The sequence below is a fragment of the Canis lupus genome, chromosome 11 (assembly GCF_003254725.2).
Source record: "Canis lupus dingo isolate Sandy chromosome 11, ASM325472v2, whole genome shotgun sequence".
NCBI lineage: Eukaryota > Metazoa > Chordata > Mammalia > Carnivora > Canidae > Canis > Canis lupus.
Window position 1 is genome coordinate 53,692,292 of NC_064253.1, and position 19,807 is coordinate 53,712,098.

A 19,807-nucleotide genomic window follows, 5' to 3' on the forward strand; every position below is an offset into this window, starting at 1 on the left:
AGCAGGCTGCCACATCAGGCAGCCAGCCTCAGCCCCTACTCCCCCAACTTCTGCTCTGGGATTTAAACCCTGGAATGCCTCCTCTCACCTGGGGGTGGGTAGGAGTACCTTTCCCTGGGGAATGGTGGGGAGAGAAATCAGTGGCCTGGCAAACATTTTCCAGTCTTCCCTACTGACCAAGGGTGTGGACAGCGGCTGCATAGGACAGGGACCATTTAAAGCCAGCTGGGAGTTAAGGAGGCCCAGGGACCTTGACGTGTTCCAAGCTCAGTGGCTATAGCTTTCTGGCTGGCTTGGAGTCTCTGACCCACCAGTTATCCACACAGGACAGGGTCCTTTAAGCAGAGGCAATGAGGATTAGACAATTGAAAACAGGACACTTGTAAGGAGCTCTCAGCCCACTGAAGAGGCTTCTTTAGGCCTTCTGTGGGTGAGGCCAAAATGAATATGGGTTGTCTCTGCAAACCACATGGAGCTCATGGGAGGGGCCTGCCCTATAGTCCAAGAACACGAGGGCACAGAGAACAGAACGAAGGTGTCAGAGGCACCCCTTCCACAGAGGTGCTGATCCCTCCATTCTGCCTACAGCCAGGCCTCGACTCTGGCGTGTGTTTGTGTGTGTGTGTGTGTGTGTGTGTGTGTGTGTGTGTGTGTAAGGCAGTGGGGAGGGCTCGGGTGGACAGGCACACAAGGGGCTGCTGCCCAGGCAGTTCTCAGCCCCCAAGAGAGGGGCAAGGAGGGAGATAGCATAGTGGTCTGGGGAGCTGGGTGGACCACATGATCCCTGGAGTCTCTGCAAACACCACAGACTTTCACGACAATGTGTAAACACTTGCCACTGCCTGAAACTGTTTCCATGACAACAGCTTTGCTGCTTCGACTTTCTAGATACACATTCTGAGTTACCTCATCTGCTCCTCAGAACAAGATCAGTATTAGAATTCCCATTTTACAGATGGAGAAACTGAAGCCCAGGGAGGTGAGGCCCCTTTCCCTTCCGGTCCAAGAGCAGGCCTCACCCTCCACCTCCCCCGCCTGTCCTGTGCATGAGAGCTGCACCTCCAGGGATTTTAAAACAACAGGCAGCTCAGCAAATGTTTGGTCTGTGTTTCAGGACTGCCAACAAGAGGCCTCTGTGTTCACCTCCCAGACACATGCAAGCCCCAGGGCACCACGCTGCCACATCTCGTGGGCAGTGCCTGAAAACAGAGATCTCCATTGTGAAGGGAGGCAGTGGTGACTCCCCGAGAAGGAGGGCATTGGACAGGTTGTGAGGCAGGCGCCGGGATGCTGCTTGGGTTGCAGGAATGCCATCCGGATTCCAGGAACGCTGTCCATGCATGTACACCCAAGCCAGGGCTAGGGAAGGAGGGCCTGGAACAGGGTGGAGTATGTCTTCATCCCCTTATCCTGCAACCCTCACAGGAAAAAGACACCTCTGTCTGGTGCAAAGACCCCACCCCAAGGGCTGCTGCTTGGCTATGGGAAATATAAGGATAAATCCTGATGAAAATGATGAAATGATCCAAATGCAGAGATCTTTACAGCTGCTGAAGCAAGCCATCTTTACTGTCATAACTCATCTTATAGATGAGAATTGGACGGCTGGAAATGGGACTGATTTGTCCCAAGTCAACAGCTGGATTTGAACTTGGACTGCAACCCAAGTCTCCAGAGGCCTTTAACAAGTACAGCACGAATCCTGTCTATAATGTAATACATTCTCAAAAAGCAGTAGTTAACAACGACAGAGATACCAAAAGTCGGTGTCCACTGAGCACTCACTGTGTCCTGACTCTCAGCACCAATTACTACTTCCTTTTAAGATGTGGAAACAGAGGCAATTGGCCCCAAGTCACCCTGTTAGCAAGTGGCAGCACGGGGCTTTAAATCCAGACCCTGTGGCTTTGGCATCTGAGTTCATGTGCACTCTGCGAATTCTGGGCCAGGCTCACCTGTCAGATGGAAAATGCCTGCTTGTGTCTGATGCAGACTGTTTCCTGATGCTTATACCTGCAGATATCCACAGACAATCACTTAGAATCCTAGGGCCAGGCAAACAGACTCTTCCCCATCCACAAGCCTCAGAGAACCTGCACAGTGGGCATCTTTGGAAATGGGTCTCCACATCTAGGAGCACCAAAGCCCCAGCCAAGTTGTTTATAGGTTTCTGATGGCATCCCCCTGCAGATGGCAGTGAGGGAAAGGAAGAGCGAGAGGATGGGACAAGCCAGGTGCATGGCTCTCAGGGGGCTGGCATGCCACCCACTAGCACACCACTCTCTCCACCTACAATGTGGCATCTGGAAGCCTGGGCCACTCCTCAGACAGGTGGGGACACACTCTCGACTTCTTCCCAAGAATTCAGACCAGAGGTGGCAATCACGGCAGTTAACAGCTGTGCAAAAATGGCCCTCCAGGTGTAGGCCCCTTGCCTCGTTTGGAGAGAAGACAGGCATATGGCATGAAAGAGTGATATGAAAATAAACTATTTCTGGGTGAGCAGTCTGCATCATTACCTCAGAATTCTAGTGTCCTGAAGAAATCAAGGGGTTGGTTTTCCAGAGACATGATTTATTCAATAATTTAACACCTATCTGCATGTTCATCATGTGCCAGGCATGGATCTATGTAAGGGCCCAGGTGTGAACAAGGCAGGCAGAGGCTCTGACCTCACAGAGCTTAAACAGTCTCAAGCCACATGAGGATTTCTGCCCTGCCAAACAGAAGAGCAAGATTCCAGCAAATCTTTGTGTTTTTTTTTTTCACTGAGGAGACAAAAGACACAAGGAACATTTCTATCAATCAATATAATTAGTAGATCAGCCAAAGCTATTAAACACTAGTGTTTTCCTTTCTCTTTTCTTCTTCTTCTTTTTTTTTTTTTGGCTACTAAATGAATACATTCATATGTCAAGTAGAAAAGCTAACTGGAAAAACCTGTCCCTCGGTAACATATTAGCCCACAGGAAGTGAGCGATCCTGGTTCTCTTCATAGTCATTTAAACCCCCCTTTTCTCTGCAGACCTGCTGTTCGTATGTGTTAAACATTAATTACAACTGTTACTCATTACATAGCGAAAAGCTCCCCATACAAACAAAATTGTTAATTTCCTTGCAGACCCAAGGCATTCTGGGAAGCTCTCTAAGGGGCAGAGAGCATCACAGGAGCCCCGTGGGGGTCAATAGTGAGGAGGAGGTGGCATGGGTCTGGGTGTGCCAGGTGATGGTGGCAGGTCTAAGACTCCCTGAGGAACCTTCTGCAGAGGCTGAACCTATTTGTTCTGAGTGTCTGAGGATGTCAATCACAGGGCTTGGTGGGAACAGCAAGCCCAGGGGAAGTGTCTTATGCACAGAACATCAGCGTCCCCAACTCCAGAGCATTTGTGTTTGACAGTGAAAAGTCACAAGGTCAGCACAGAGTGGGCGCAACTGCTTCTGCCTCAATAGTGACCAAAGGCACATGGCACCAACACAAAGTAAAGGCAATGTTATGACATGTACCTTCCACACTTGAGATGTCAACGCAGCAGTGGAAAGAGTAAAGACTGCAGTCAGACTGACCTGGGTTCATTAGCTGTGTGACTATGGACAAGCTGCTCATCCTCTGAGAGCCTGAGTACTGTCATCTGTACAATGACAATGAAATCACACCCACCTTGCAGGGCTTCATAAGTGGTGCTCACTAAATGTTGATTTCCTGTCCTTCCTCCATTTCCCCCCTTACCTTAATAGGATTATTTTAAATTAGCCAATTGAGCTGGTTTGGAGATGACTCACAATTGTTTATGAAATAGACATACCTAGGACCTTACTTGCCCTCTCTCTGCCCTTTCGGCCTACTTGATGAGGCCAGGAAGGTGTCAAGACTTAAGAAGGTCCCTGGGTAAGGGGTGATCGACATAGCATTAGCACCTGCCCTGTAAGTGTATATCTGGCTGTTCAGAATAAACTGACATACCTCCTATACAGGGTGAGGTAGGAGCACAGAGAGGTCCCAGCCCAACCTGGGATGAGGGTGAGGAAGGGACTGCACATGTCCAGGAAGGCCTTTCTGGAGGAGGTGTTGTTGCTACTACTGAACTGAGTTGTGACATCCCCTAATACCCCCTGACCCCAACACCTAACACATAATATGTACAAGGTACATTGGAGATTCTCAAAGTGAAGTGCTCAGATCAGCAGCATCAGCAGTTCTTGGGACCCTGTTAAAAATGCAAATTCTCATGCCTCATCCCTGAAACCTACCATATGAGGAACTCTGAGGACCCAACAATCTGTTTAATGCTTCCTCTTGGTGATTCCCCTACTTGCTCTGGCCAAGCCAACCAATTCACAAGTGTGTCATGGCTAGAATGAGGAGGGGACAGAGGGGAGAAAAAGCAGTGGGGACCTTCTCACACCCAGGAATCAATGGCCCAATCCTTGGGAAGAACTGAATAAAGAATGGAAGGACTGGGTAGCTCACTGTTAAAACTACTGCTGGAATGCAGACAAGGATTTCCTATGTAAGTACTGCTTTCCACACCATCCATGCTTCTCAGGGCCAGGCCTAATTAGGAATGAGCTCTGTAAGTGAGGCCTCTGTGCCTTCCAAGTACCTCTTCATGGAGTACATTTTAATATTAAATTAAATTTTATTTAATACAATTAAACCTCCCCTGAATACCAACAACCATTCTTTCAAGTGTGACCCTTTACAGCATGCAAAAATCTTTTCATCCAGATCTTTCAGATCTTTTCTCTTGAGCATTAGAGATCCTGTTTGACAAGGGTTTTGAGTATTCCCACTTTATGGATGGGAAAACTAAGGTTCAGGGAAACTGAACAGTAAGTCTGAGGTCTCACAGCTGATGAGTGGTGGAGTTGGCATGTGAACTTAGGATTGCCTGACTCCTTCTACTGCCCCATTGACTCCCGACATGCAAAACACTGCCCTGAGCTTTTGAGGACAGAGCAACTCATGGAGGAGCTAATGGGGGAAGGCCGACAAAGTACCTGAAGTAACTATGTTCAGCACTGAGTCGTATGTCAGTTTTCTATCTTTGCTGGGAGGCAGACCTGTCACTAGCTAAACCCAGGGCATCACCTGATAAGTGGATTCAATGGAGACATATCTTCAGTGAGTGGAAAATGAAAAAAGTGAAATGATTTTGTTCCTTTAAAAGATTTCAAGGGTGCCCTTCACACACTCCCTGCCACCCAGCTCCCTGAGCAAGCACTCGGATCATTTGCTTCTCAGAGGCAATTATAAATCATTAAAGATATGGCTGGTAACTCTACTCATTGGATTAGAAGGCAATGTTGATCTATCCTGTGTGTGGCCTGATCAGCTCTGCTACGAGGTCTCTGGCAGTTCTCTCCTCTCAGGGCCTTGTTTCCCCAGCTAGACAAGGGGGAGTGGGATGGCTCTGGTCAACCTCCACCCCCATGTAGGTACGAACTTCAGGAACTTGGGGCTCCTACTGGATCCTCTGCTGGAACCATTCTAGGTGGAGAAACCAAGTCAAGTATCCTATGAGCTGCACACATGGCAGAAATCTGTATCAGGGCAATGAAAGGCACATGACATTTCCTGTGGGCTCTAACCATATTTTATGCAGCATCTCTGACGGCAGCAGGGAGCCCAGGCAGCCCCTTGGGTTAGGGCTTGGATCTGGAACTGGACTCCACAAGTTCAAATCCTGGCTCTGTGGCTGACTAGCTATGGGCCTCTTCTCTTTGGACCTCAGTCCTTTTTAGCAGTAAAATGAGGAAACTCATCTCCCAGAGGAGAGCTGTGAGGATTCAGTGAGAGTGCAGGCAAAAAGTGCTCAGGAAATGGCCAGCACTTTCATGATGTGGTGTCCCTTAAACCTCACAGGGATCCTCTGCAGCGGACACATCTCCCAGGTGAGAAAATGGAGGCTTCTACGACAGGTTGGATTTCTGTCCTCCCCGTGGCTCCTTGCAGATTAGTGAAGACACTAATCCTGAGCCCATGTCTGATTCTCTAGTCGTGCTCCCAGCTCCTCTGCTCTTGCTCTTCCCTATGTGGCTATGTCCTATGCAGGCTCCATTTGTCAATGTAACAGTCCCTGCCACAAGGCCCAGGGCTGATGAGACCCTCCATACCAACCCATGCTTCCCCAAGACAGTGTGGAATTACCCCAGGCTGCTCTTCCTGCCCCACACCAGGCAGGGAGTTCCTCTAAGTCTCTGTATGGGCCCAGAGCTGCATCTGGGGGTTTAGGGCCACTTCTAGACCCATTTGCCACCTTGCAATTTGTGGCTGTCAAGGCCCCCAGGGGGTGAGTCAAAGCAGGCCAGGAACTAAAACCATCAGCCCTGAAGGCAGGTGTCTCTGCCAGGAGTGAAGGGAGTTGACAGCTTGATGGAAGCCATATCACTTCTCCGTGCATGGTGGGCTGCAGCCTGTCTGTTCCTTATAGTTGGCAGTGCAAGAAACCTGACCAGGCACCTGTCCTGGGGCTGTGTGGGAAGGGACTCCAGTGCCAGGCAGGTGGAGGTTCTGGCTGAGACCAGGCAGCTTCCTGGAGGAAGAGTAGGCCATGAAGGCCCAAGGCTTTTTGGATACCTTGTGGTATTTCTCACTTACCTGGCCACAGAATTCCAGGAGGTGGGAGGATTTTCATTCCCAAGAAGACAAGACTACCTCACACCTTGCAATAGTTGTTCTCAGGACAACTTGGTAGTGATAATCGAGGCTTCCTGAGGCAGCAGCCCTCAGAGCCTCAGTCAATGGCTGAGCTGGGAAGGGCTCTTTCTATCGAGAATGCCAGAAGCATGCCTTTGAGAAATGCCTCATGCCATGAATGCGATATAAGACAACGCTTTGAAAGGCAGAAAGCACTTTTGCTTCATAGACTGAATCATGGAGATAATTCAGAGGCCTTCCCTTCTCCTGGTCTCTGATCAGCATGGTGGGGTGCTGAAACATGAAGCAGTGCTAGAGGTGACAGGCCAACCCTCCACTGCCAGGCAAAGCCTCTATCAGCAATCCTGTCTCAACTGAGCTTCTGCTTCCAAATTCCCAGTGAGGGGAAGCTCATTATATATTTCCAAGTATATATCAGATTCTTACCACTCACCTGGACCCTAAATCCCTCTATTCCTTTGGGTAGGCCCAGCTTTGGGCTTTAGGGGTCCCTCAAAATTCACACCCTTTGGAAATTTGAAGACGCTACCCAGCTTCCAGGCTAAAAATGCAGAACCAGAGAACACAAGTGGTGGGAAGAGATGGTAATGATTTTGCCCAGCCAACTTTATCCCATACAGTCACTCCCCAGCTGCAGATCCTGCACCCTGGGCTCCCACGGCCCATCAGAGAGTTCCTGAAAGTCTAGAAAAACCATGTGGGACATTTTATACAGGTATCATAAGGAGGACAGGGCCTAGCCAAGCACTGCCTTGCTTCCTGACAGCACTCATGACTTGCTAAAGCATGTGCATATGGACATACCCATGCATGTGCACAAACACTGTTGATTCATGTGGGAAAACTGTCCTTCATTCCTGGGCAGCCACATGTCTAGGTTTACAAATGGGACCATGGCAGTGCTTGAGCTATCTAATCGAGCCATTTCAACTCATCCTCCTTACCTGGAAGGTGGCCCATCCACCCCTCACTCCATCTTCACTCTAGGCTAGGATATTGAAGGGTGCTCCTCATCTACCAACACTACACCAACAGGCTCCACAGACCTGGGGAGACATCTGGTTATGACTAAAGACTCATGCTTACAGCATCCCTCCAGCCTGAGGGAAAGAGCTTCCTTCTCTGCCCCAGAAATCAGAACTAAGCCAAAAGCTTCTTGGGAAGAGGATAGCCAGTATACACTTGGAGCAGGCCATACAGAGACAAGTGACTTGATGAGACATAGACGGAGATCTGATCCTGAGTCTGTCTTCTATTGGTAGCCAAAGAAGTAGACCTGTAATGACATTTGTGATGGCAACTCACTGACATATGGCCAAGTCCAGAATGGATACTTGTGGCCCAGAAACTTATAAGGAGAGACAGTTCTTTTTTTTTTTTTTCTAGATATTTATTGGTTTATTCATGAGAGACACAGAGAGAGAGGCAGACACACAGGCAAAGGGAGAAGCAGGCAGCTTGATGCGGGACTCGATCCCAGAACCCCAGGATCACAACCTGAGCTGAAGGCAGATGTTCAACCACTGAGCCACTCAGGTGCCCCAAGGAGACGATTCTAACTGAGACATTGTGATCCTTTGCAAAGAATGTACAGGAGTTCCAAAACCCTCTCTGGGCAGAAGTGAGCCTTTTGGTCCAAGAGACTTTTGAACAGTTAAAGTTTTATAGGTTAAGTGCTTTTGACTTTAACATGCATTTGAATCACCTGGGGGTCTTGTTATTTTTTTTTTTTTAAGATTTTATTTATTTATTCATGAGACACAGAGAGAGAGAGACAGACACAGGTAGAGAGAGAAGCAGGCTCCATGCAGGGAGCCTGACGCGGGACTTAATCCGGGGTCTCCAGGATCAGGCCCTGGGTTGAAGGTGGTGCTAAACCGCTGAGCCACCTGGGCTGCCCTATTTTTTTTTTTAAAGATTTATTTATTTATTTATTTATTTATTTATTTATTTATTTATTTATTTATTCAGAGAGAGAGAGACAGAGAGGCAGAGACACAGGCAGAGGGAGAAGCAGGCTCCATGCAGGGAGCCCGATGTGGGACTTGATCCCGGGTCTCCAGGATCATACCCCAGGCTGCAGGTGGCGCTAAACCGCTGCGCCACCAGGGCTGCACTGGGGGTCTTGTTTTTTTTTTTTTTTTTTTAAAGGTAGTCACTAATTTAGTCAAAGTCCCTAATTTTTTTTATTTTAATTTTTATTTATTTATGATAGTCACAGAGAGAGAGAGACAGAGACACAGGCAGAGGGAGAAGCAGGCTCCATGCACTGGGAGCCTGATGTGGGATTCGATCCCGGGTCTCCAGGATCACGCCATGGGCCAAAGGCAGGCGCCAAACCGCTGCGCCACCCAGGGATCCCTGGGGGTCTTGTTAAAACAGATTCTGACTCCATAGGTCTGGGGTGGGGCCTGAGACCCTGCAATTCTCACCAGCTCCTAGGTGATGCAATGCTGCTGGTCTAGGGATCACATTCTGAGCAGCACAGCACCAGACCAGACTAAGCATCAAAGGTGACACCACAGTTAAGTGACCTGCAGGTGATCAGTCCAGAAGAGTGTGAGACCCCATACTTGTCTGCAGTGTTATCTCATGCCACGGGCCCTAGATGTCTGGGAGAGTGGCCACACTAGCCCTTTAATCAAACTAGTGTTTGCAGAGTAAGTTCTCAGATGGCACTAGCCCCATTCCAGCTCCTCTCATGCCCAGGAGGAGCACAGCCTCTTACCAACCATGCCAGGAAACAGGAACAGTCCCTCTCCTTCTGCAGTTCTCCCTGTGTGCATGCTCTCTCTCAATAAGTAAATAAAATCTTAATAAAATAAAAACTCCCCCTTATGGACCTTCAATGAGGCAAAAACTAAATGAGTCATTCAATGTCTCTTTGCATATGCCTAAACTCTTAGATACAGAAGAAATTTTTTTGCATCTGGTTTTTCACCTCTTAACATTAAACATAAGTATTTCCCTCAGTTGTTATAAACTCTTTGTCAATATCACCTATTAAGTGGCTGTACACAGTATTCCCTTTAACCAATCCCTATCTGCTCAACATGCAGGTTGTTCCCCACCTTTCATGATCATAAACAATGCCTTTTCTGAATTTTAGATCATAACCCTGGCACGGATCCTAAAGGCTGGGCTTAGAATCAAAGAGTGTGCGCATAAGCTTAAGACCTGTGACACATGTGGCAGGCAACTTTCCAAAAGGTTGGGAGAGGGGTTTTAGTGCTGTGACAGATATCCAGATTCAGGAGAACCAGTCTCAGAGTGAGGTGGAGGGAGGCGCCTGAGTCATTCTCAGCCAGGGCAAGAGCCAGCTTGAGGTCAGGATGCACCCATGCCTATGCTCCATGAATGGCTTTGTGCTGGAGCTGGGACAGGAAACACAGTGGCCCTGGGTATATGCAGGCTTCTGGCAGCCATACAGCTAGGAGGAAGCACTGGGCTCCCTCAGGCCCAGTAGGAGCCACTTCGCAGGTTGGTCTTCTTGTAGGTATGTAAGAAAATTCCTTCTGAAATCTTGGCTTCGGTGAATTAGAACATTACCAACAGGACCAAGAGAAAGTCAGGTCTTCTGGGAAGACTAGAGGGATCAGAACCAAGGCCCTAACGGCTCGGCCTAGGATTTCTACCTGGCTTGACCAGGCCTACCTTCCCTCCAGGACCCTCATCATCTTTGAGTGGCTCAGCTAGATTAAAAGAGAAGACCGCCCAACAGGATCATCAAATGAAGCCCTGTGGTTTGCCTGAGCATGAGGGATTGGTACACTTACACCCTTTACCAAAGGTGAGTGTCGAGGGTGGGTGGGCCCCCTCCGAATGGGGCTCCTGGCTCCTTACCTGCCAGAGCTGGGATGGTGACCCGGTTCCACTCCCATGGCTGGTCGTACTCGTCGGCGGGCCTGTCATCGTCCTGGGGCAGCTTGCTCTCCCGCAGTCGGGGGCTGACCGTGCTCTCTGAGTCTGAGTCGACACTTTGGCCCTCAGGTTCGTAAGGGGTGTCATATAATTGGATGCCTTTGTGCTGGGACCGGACACTTTCTTGCCTCTGAAATTCTGTAGGCAAAAAGGAAGGAAGCAGAGATGTAACGGATGCACAGTATGTACTTCCTCACCTGGGATCTGTCAGGTGACATTCACAGGAATTTAGTCACCAGCCAAAGAGCTGAGAACTGCACAGGAATGGGCCCCTGCGTCTGTGCTTAACTGTCCCTCCCCACCCTGAAGGCAGCGTCTCTGCTCTCACAGGGCGAGGTTTCCTCACAAAGATCTCAGGCTCTTGGACCCAATGACAGAACCAGAGGCTTACCGCTGCCATCAGAGGCTTACCACTGCCATCTGCTCAGTCACTATCGTCTGCAAGGGCTGGGCCCAGATATGTACATGATGTTTCAGGTGTGCTTTGACAGCAGCCTGAAACAGAAAGAGCCCCCACCCCTTTGCTCTACACATGAGTAGGATCTTGCCCACTAGGACTGTTCCCCATCCTCTGGACTTTCATTCCCTACCTGAAAAATGAAATTAGGCTAAATGATCCTCGTGTTTGCCCTCAGCTAACAAGTCAAGAGCCTCCCTGGGTCACTCTTTCCTCTCCTACAAATCTGCATGAGCAACCCCTTCCCTGCATTTCTGCCTGTCCCACAGCCTGCCTGTCTTCTGACACACTGAGCACATCCAAGGGACATGGGAACAGATGTCCAGTTTCACCTCTGAATAATGGGGGGGGAAACTCTTAATCCTCTGGAGAGGATGCCATGGCGGGGCCCTATGTGGGCTGAGGGGTGACTGCCTGTCTAGACCAGACCCCAGACAGGGGGCCTCCATGTCAGCTGCTGCTCATTTCTGAGAGGCCAGGCCAGTGGTGGCTTGAGGATGGATCCCAGGATGCTAGAATCAGGTGTTTCTGAGTCAAACAGTGACAGTTTACCTGCTTTGATCCTTCCTAAACACCCTCTGTGTGAAGGGGCCCGCATGAGACATGTGGAAGGGTGGGTTTGCTGTAGAGGCTGCTCTCAGGAAGCCCAGTGCTTCCAGAAGAGGTAGAGCATACACCTAAATCACCATAATTCCTGAGGCAGAGGGGCTCGGGTGCAGGGGCTGTAAGGGACCAGGGAGGGGGAGAGACATGACACGTGAATTGATGCTCTGACAAGTGAAAACAGGAGGGGTCAGCATTCCTTGTGGCAGGATGGAGGTGGGCGCCAAGGCAGTGTGGCTGGAGGGGATAGATGGGTTCACTGCCTTTCTGTTTCACTGTGGTAAGACTTACACATCATATAACTTTGTCATTTTAACCATTTTTAATTATACAGTTCAATGGCATTAAGTACATTCGCATTGTTGTGCAGCCATCGTGATGACCTATCCTCAGACCTTTTTCATCGTCCCAAACTTAAACCTTGTAACTGTTAAATGCTGACCACCCCCCACCTCTCCCTCTCCAGCCCCTGGCAGCACCTTTCTGCTTCTGTCTCTAATAATATGACTCTCCTGGAGACCTCATCTAAAGGGATCATACAGTTCTTGTCCTTCCAAGACGGGCTTATTTCACTTAGCATAATGTTTATAAGCTTTTTGTAGCATGTGTCAGAATTTCGTTTCTTTTTGAGGTGGAATAAAATTGTTTGCCTATTCACTGTCCACTTTTGCTGGAGCACTGGGTTCAAGGAGGTGAGCAGTAAGGTTTGACACCGAAGGGGTGAGGGTCATTGAGAGGGAGCTGTTGAAAAGGACTCTTGAGGCATTCTCCAAATCAGGGTAGAAGCCCACGGGGACTTCTATGCCTTGAAGAGCAGCTGACAGTACACATGATGACGTCAGCCCTTCTGAGCAAGAGCATTGTTTTTAGGCTGGGCTTCATGGTCCAGGGCCAGCTCGTGGGGATGACAAAAATCCCCATGCACACGCCCCGATACAACAGAAGCCAACTGATTCTGTGCCAGTGCTGCTAGTGTTGATGTTAAATAACATTATGGTAGTGTTTCCCAGACCTCGTTAAGTCACACACCAACTTCACGATTTCGCTGTTTTCAAGTACTGCCTGGGTTATTATTTTCTATTTTTACTCATGTTGCCTCACTTTTTAGAGTTAATAAATTTACAACCAAAATTTTGTATTACCATCCATAAGACATTATCCTTTACTAAAAACAGCTGATAAACATAAAAAGAATGATGAGAACAAAACCAAGCAGGTAGGTACTATTGCCTGCTGGGCAGCCAGCATCTGGCTTGCTTTCCAAACTGCTGAAAAGGGACACAAGGGCAAGTGCGAGCGAGCCCATGGGGTGCAAGCAGCACGCAGATACTGTCTTTGGCAAACAGTCACTTTTTCTTTTTAGAAAGAGAGCGGAACAAAATGGAAAAAACCTCACTATGTGGTTCTCAGGCCCCCTAAAATCCTGTCTCCTCTGAGAAGATGTCCCATACTTTGGCAGAACACGGCTTTACTGGGTCCCATGAGTAACCTGGGATCATTTATTAGTTTTAAGGATGATGTTTCCCTTCTTAGGGAAAGAGGAAAAGAGAAGAGCTATAAAAGATAGGAGTTGGCCACTTCAAAGTGAACACTGACTGTAAGACACGATAGACAACTCTGGAAGTCACTAAACCTACCAAACCATCTAATCTATTCTGTGGGCTTGTTGTCATCCACAGCAGCCTCATGGGTTCTAAGGAGTGCAGTCTAGCCTCCTGACCCAGGACGATCACCTTCCTCTTCACCCTACTTTACAACAGGACCAGCAATCATTAATGCACTCTACGGTTTAGAAAGCACTTTGCCTGAGAATCGCCACTGAATCTTGGGTACCACAAAGCAACACACAGATACATATCTGGGCACCAATAATCAAGTGTGCCCTTGCTCTCTCACAGAACCAGGCTGTAAGCAGACAGTCAGTGAGTGGGGGTGGGGTAAATGAACGACAATTGACAACCAGAAACCACTCCTTACCCCAAATTCCCGTTAATTTATGGAAGTCCCTGACAGCAGTGATAAAGTAGCTGGAGCAATATGCCAAATGCATCTAGTTTAGTATTACACAATATGTAGAAGAGATGGATATTCGGCATAAAAGGAAAACATGTGCAGTGAACAGATTAGCTATTAAATCAGAGGGACTTGTGCATACACCTCTCATATAGAATTTATTGTTCCAAAAGCATCTGTGCCTTCCTAAAGCTGGGTTAGTAATGGCATGCAGTTAGGGCAGAGGATGTTATAATGGTAATCATTAAAACGAGCTTCCCCCTGTAGTACATGGTGAATTCAAATTTTCATTAAGGCTGCAACAATAGGGAACAGTTAAGTAAATTATGGCACACTAACTGGATGGAATATTAAGCAGCCATTAAAATGATAAATTTGAAGATTATGTAGGTACATGGGAAAGCGTGCATAAAATTATGGTAAGTTAAAAAGTAAAATACAAGATTGTTTATGTGTTGAGTAAACTGCATAATGTGGGCTTTCTAAACAAGTCCTGGCCGATGTGAATGAGGCCCCAAAGGGAATTCTACTCCTTGCTAAGAATTGCTGAACACTGTCATCACACACTTTTGCCCACAATACCCAGACTCTGATGACAGCAATGTTGTCAGTACAGCTACATGTAAATAAAGGATCGAAAACCTGATAGAGGAAGGTAACCAGCTACTGTGCAGAGAGGAAGGAATTATTGCATAATTATTTCTGAAAGTTGTTTTAAATAATGAGTTAGGATGTCGGTAAAGAAAAAGTGTAATTAAGACAGGAGAACATGAAAGTAGATATGGTTTGAAGCAAGACTGGGCTTACAGGAGCTATGTGCATTTTGGAAGCAGCTGCCCTTTCCTGAGAAAATGTTCATTTAGAGAGCATCTTCTCTCCCAGGAGAGGATTGCCAGGGGCCCCAGGAAGTCAAGGGCCACTGCACTGGGCCAGCTCACCAGACGACACTGTCTTCTGCCTAATGACTGGGCCCACCCTCCTTATTACCCAGACTGTGATCTGTGAGGGTCGAGAGACTAATCTAATAGGGGGGCTGATGACCATATGTTTTAAGTCACACATTATCTGGACATCACCATCTACAAATTCATGGAAAATGACCTTTAATATTGGTGGCAGGCTATGATTTCATGCCTCTCAGTGAGCAGAAACATGAAATTGACAAGGTGGAGATTTCTGTTGACCTCTGGAATAGAAAGGTTTTCAAGTGGAACTACATAAAGAGAAAGAGAAAAAAAAAAAAATCAATCAGCACTTCTCTAGAATCAGAGAATGTTAGACCTGAGCACTCACCAAAGGCACAGAGCCAGGAGGGCGAGGCAGGTGTGCTGACCAAGGGCTGAGGCTGTGGAGAGACGAGGGCCAGGGGATTATCTGAGCTAGGGGCCCAGGACAGAGCTTGGTGCAAACCAGAAGTCTCCTGAGTGGATCTGATGAGTGTTTACAGTTCCCCAAGTCCACAAGCAATAAAGGTACACTTTGCTCCGGGGCTCGCCAGCTCTGTGCCACTTCCCTCCCATCCTCCTTTTCTTTGCTTTGGCTGCCAGGAAGCTCAGAGTTAATTTTGATGCTTAACTTCACTGAGTGTTGTCTTAGATATTGTATAGATTCTACTTTGATTTCTACTATGATGGCCTCCTTATAGACATTATTTAAAATGATGGACAACCTCAAATCTGTATTTTGAAAGCAGGTGGGTATACATCTAAATGAAAAATTGTGTAACACACTTCATGGTAAATATTTTTCACTAGTAAAAAGACTAAAAGAAAAGAAATCTTTCCTTTACCTCTTTATCTTCCCTTCAGGAGGAGGAAATCTCTGAGGGACCGAGGCCAAGGAAATCATGAGCATCGCCATGTGCACTTAGCTTCCTCTAGTAGCACTGGCAACCCCCCCTCGCCCCCCGCAATCACACCCAGCCAGGCATCTACCAAATGCCTGACACAAGAGCCAGATGGAGACACAATCCTAGTCTTCAAGAAACCCTTGGTGAGGGATGGCCAGAGCCTCCAGTACAGAAATGGCTCAGGATCCTCAATAGGGAAGAGATGTGACTCAGTTGGGGGGAGCCTGGGAGGGCTTTAAGGAATCTGGACATGAGGTCAGAGCACAGTGGTTCAGCAGGGCAAGTGGATGTGTGATGGGGGGAGGACCAAAGCAAAGGCAGAGGGGCCAGAAGCACAAGGTGTATGTGGAGCAGGAGGGCTGTACAGGGGGCCTGGTGGGAGAGGAAGCCAGAGGCAGGTGGGAGTGGGTTCTGAATGCTATGGGATGGCACCCCTAAGAGTATCTAAGGAGAGGTGCCTTAGACCCTAGGGCAGGGTGGAGCTGGGCGGGGAGAGGCTGGTACAGACGTGTAGAAGCCTTGCTGGAAATGATAGACGCTGACCTGCAGGCCCCTCACCTCTAATTTTCCCAGCTGGGCTTGTCTGGGAATCCACACTAGATCCCAAATCATAGGGCAGTAGAGCTCAGAAGGGATGGATGTGTGGCCCACGAGGCCTCCATTCCTGTGCTAAGAAACCTCTACTCAGCCCACAGTAGGGTGCCTAGCTGTGCCAGCAGACCTCTCCCACATCTCGGATTGGAAGTCATGAGCACCCATGCCTGAGATGCCAGGGATGGGGGCAGACTAAACTCACAAGTTCAGGGCTGCACTACTCAAATGATGAACCCTCCATGGCCATCCACCTGGAGGGAGACAAAGCCCCAGGTCCAGGGGAGTGACACATTCAGCAGCACCATGCTATGGCTGAAAACACAAAGTCTGCCAGGCTACTGGGGCCTGAAGCCTGGCTCAAGCAGAGGCTCAAGCAGAGGGGAAGTCGCTCCTGTTTCTGCATCTCTGGACATCATTTCCCAATGATGGTAATCACCTTGGATTCATGTTACGAGAGTTAAATGAATTCACATGCATTCAAGGTCTGGAACAGTGCCTGGTGCACAAAAAAAAAAAAAGCACACTGGGACGTCACTGTCATTCTAGTTATCACAACTGGGCTTCCTTGGAACACAAGCCCAACACCCCTCCTCCTTGGCTATTGCCCTTCATGTCCCAGAGCCACAGAAGGTGGGCTTCCTGAAATCTGACAGGCCAACCCTGCCCTCAAAATGGAAGGGTTTTAACACCAACCTTTAAGCCTACTTCCATTTCTGGATCCCAAACTTCTGATTTTCGCTGCTGCTTTGGCAATCCCATGCCTCCATGTGGGAGCCCTACTCCGGATCAGCTGTTGTGCATCACGTGAAACACAGAGGGGAGGACTCAACGATCAGCAGTGTAACTACTACATTTTGTAGATTGGGAAACTGAGAGCTGGCGACAGGAAAAAAGTAGCAGGGATGAGGCCAGAGGTCCTCTAACTCCTGGACCAGGACTTCTCCTGCTGCCTTTCCCAGACACTTCCTGACATCTCTTTTATCAGACTGTCTAGTTCTTAAATCTTCTGGAGGCAGGGGCATCTATTTTAGTCGGGTCTGAGGTGTTAAAATCATACCCAGCACCACAGACTGAGTGAGGAGCTGCACAGGAGTGGCGGGTGGCTGTTCCTAATTAGGCATGCAGTTGAAAATCAGCCAAGTTCCAGGGCACCACATCAAAGGGAAGACGGGGGATGTTCATCCCCATCTGAACTGTTAAAACAGTTTCTGGAGAAAGGCCCGACTCCTGGCCGAGGTAATCCAACAGATGTCTGAATTCAGGTATCCCTTAGAGGCCGAGGTGGCGGTCTGGGGCAGCAGGAGTCTTCCTGGGTGGATGCTGCAGGCCAGCAAGGGCAGGGCAGGGAGGTTTGGTGATGAATCCTGGAGATAAACCCGACACAACACAAGCAGGAGGCCCCACCTCCTTCCTCCTCTTCTATCTAGTCTGGTTTCCGGAGCTGTCTAGAAGCCAGGAGACTGACTAATTGGAGTTCTCTTACCATCTTTTCCAGGCGTGCACAGAAACACCCAAGAAACGGAGGGTGAGCTTTGCGGAAGCAGGGGGTGTGGTACAAGAACAATGGTCAGGGAGCAGAGAGGGCCTGTCACTGCCCGGTAGAACCTGTACCACTTGCTCTTTTATGCTAGGCCCAAGGGTGAGGGAAAGGCCCAGGTGTGAGTCAGGGAGCCCAGTGTGCTCCCATCCCTGGTCATCTGCAGTGCTGGGGTCTTCCCTTGAGGACCCCTGTTCTGGGGCACCAGAGCGAGGATGAGCTCACGCACCTGGTGACACCACATTTGCTTCCCTCGTGATTTAAAAAGCCATGTGGGACCTCTTTGCAGAGCTCACAGGCCCTCTCTGCAATTACAGCTGGGTCCTTCAGCCCTGCCTGTCACTGTACTCTTCAAGGGACTACTGTAGCGGGCTGAGACCTCTGAGAGGCTACAGGCCAGAGTTCTGTCGCCATCCCCCGTGGAGACTCACTGAGGCGAACTTGCTGCTCCAGGATCTTGGCTGCTCTCAGGCTCAAAGCAGTGCATAAATGAATCTCCATTTAGAGTTGCAACTTTCTCAAGAGACAGCTTTCTGACTCCATGTCAACTGCAAGACCCCAATTCAAAGGCAATCAAGGAAGCTGCCTGCTTTTCTTTCTCTAGCATCCACTGGGCCCTTACTGTGTATTAAGGGGGCCCCCAGGCCAAACGTTGAGCTCTCATGTGGTGTTAGACAAGGCTCCTGCCCCCACTCCCCACCCCAGGACCTCTTGGTTTCCCAGGACAGTTCAGATGCCAACATCCATAAGCACGGAGTTATTTTTTTTTTAATTTTTATTTATTTATGATAGTCACACACACACACACACAGAGAGAGAGAGGCATAGACATAGGCAGAGGGAGAAGCAGGCTCCATGCACCGGGAGCCCGACGTGGGATTCGATCCCAGGTCTCCAGGATCGTGCCCTGGGCCAAAGGCAGGCGCCAAACCGCTGCGCCACCCAGGGATCCCAAGCATGGAGTTATTAACAGTTAGAGGAGTTACTGACTGTGCCACCAAACCTCTCCCACATCGCAGTTTAGAAGGTTTAGAGGCCCAGCTGGGACAAATCCAGTCCTGACTGGCCTCAAGTACCCTAAGCTAGTTCAGATGGCGGCAGCTCCTGGAGACAGAAAGCAAATGCTGTCCCAAGGACTTCGAAAATCTTCAGGGAGATGGCATTTCACAGAATCTCCAGTCCTTGTGCAAGGAAGCACCTCAAGGGTCAGGGACCTGTGTGATATCACATACAGTGAATGGCAAGCCATTGCCAGTCACAGAACGGACAGAAAGGTAAAGATGAGGGGCACCAAAAGGGCAACCCAGGCAGGTCAAGCACCAGCAAAGTTGTGGCTAGAGGAAAGCATGAGGGGTTCTGAGGTAGAACCTCAGACTGTGAGCTGCTTTGGGGTGCTTATGAGGAACAGGGGGTGGGGAGGTGCTAAATGAGGAGCCCTGGAGCTGGGCTCCAGAGGGCCCCAAATGCCAGGGGGAGTGCAGACGTGAAAGGGCAGGAAAGTGGGAAAAGTGGATCAGGAGCCCTGCTCAGGTTTGCGCTTTTACCCAAAAAGTCTTTTTCCGAACTGGCGGAAACACCAGGATGTGGCAATCAGCTGCCGATGATCTGAGGGTCTGACCCTGCAACAGTTTGGGCTCCACCCTTTCAAGAAGTGGACAGAGGATGCCCAGTACTCCGGAAAGACAGACACACTTCTACAAACAACCCAAGTGCAAGCATTTCCACTGGGCTGAGGGGCAGAGGTCAGGGTGGCAGCAGCCATTCTCAAGTTGATCCTGAGAGGGGCAGGTTTCCCTTGACCTCTGTGCTGCAGACAGAGGCCAGGGGCTTGCATGCACCATCTGGGGCCTCAGCAAATGGAGGCAGATGCAAGCCCCATCTTGGGTCCTCTGAGTATTGATGGACAGTACTTATAAAGAGGGCCAGTTGCCACCTCACCACCACCACCCCCAATGGTGCAATCTTCCAGTCTGCTGGGCACGGTGAGGTCCCAGCTTCCACAGAGGCCTCTGGCCACACACTAATGTGCTAAAGCCACAGGGGACACACTTTCATGCCAGACAGCCCTCACCGAGCAGTGTCACCAGCCCATTTCCATGGAACCCCAAAGAGCAAGCCCTTGTAAGGGCTGTGAACAAACCCAAGCCCCCTCCCCACCTGACTGATAAGAACTCT

At 49.1% G+C, this 19,807-nt stretch overlaps 1 protein-coding gene across 2 annotated transcripts in view; it reads right to left on the reverse strand.

Annotated features, from left to right (window-relative positions):
- SHB (SH2 domain containing adaptor protein B) overlaps positions 1-19,807 on the reverse strand; it is a 139,387-nt gene that overhangs the window by 39,357 nt on the left and 80,223 nt on the right. For both annotated transcript variants that reach the window (XM_025431957.3, XM_025431956.3), the window contains exon 3: positions 10,502-10,717. In XM_025431957.3, the coding sequence (XP_025287742.1) occupies positions 10,502-10,717 (216 nt within the window). The remainder of the gene's footprint in view (positions 1-10,501; positions 10,718-19,807) is intronic.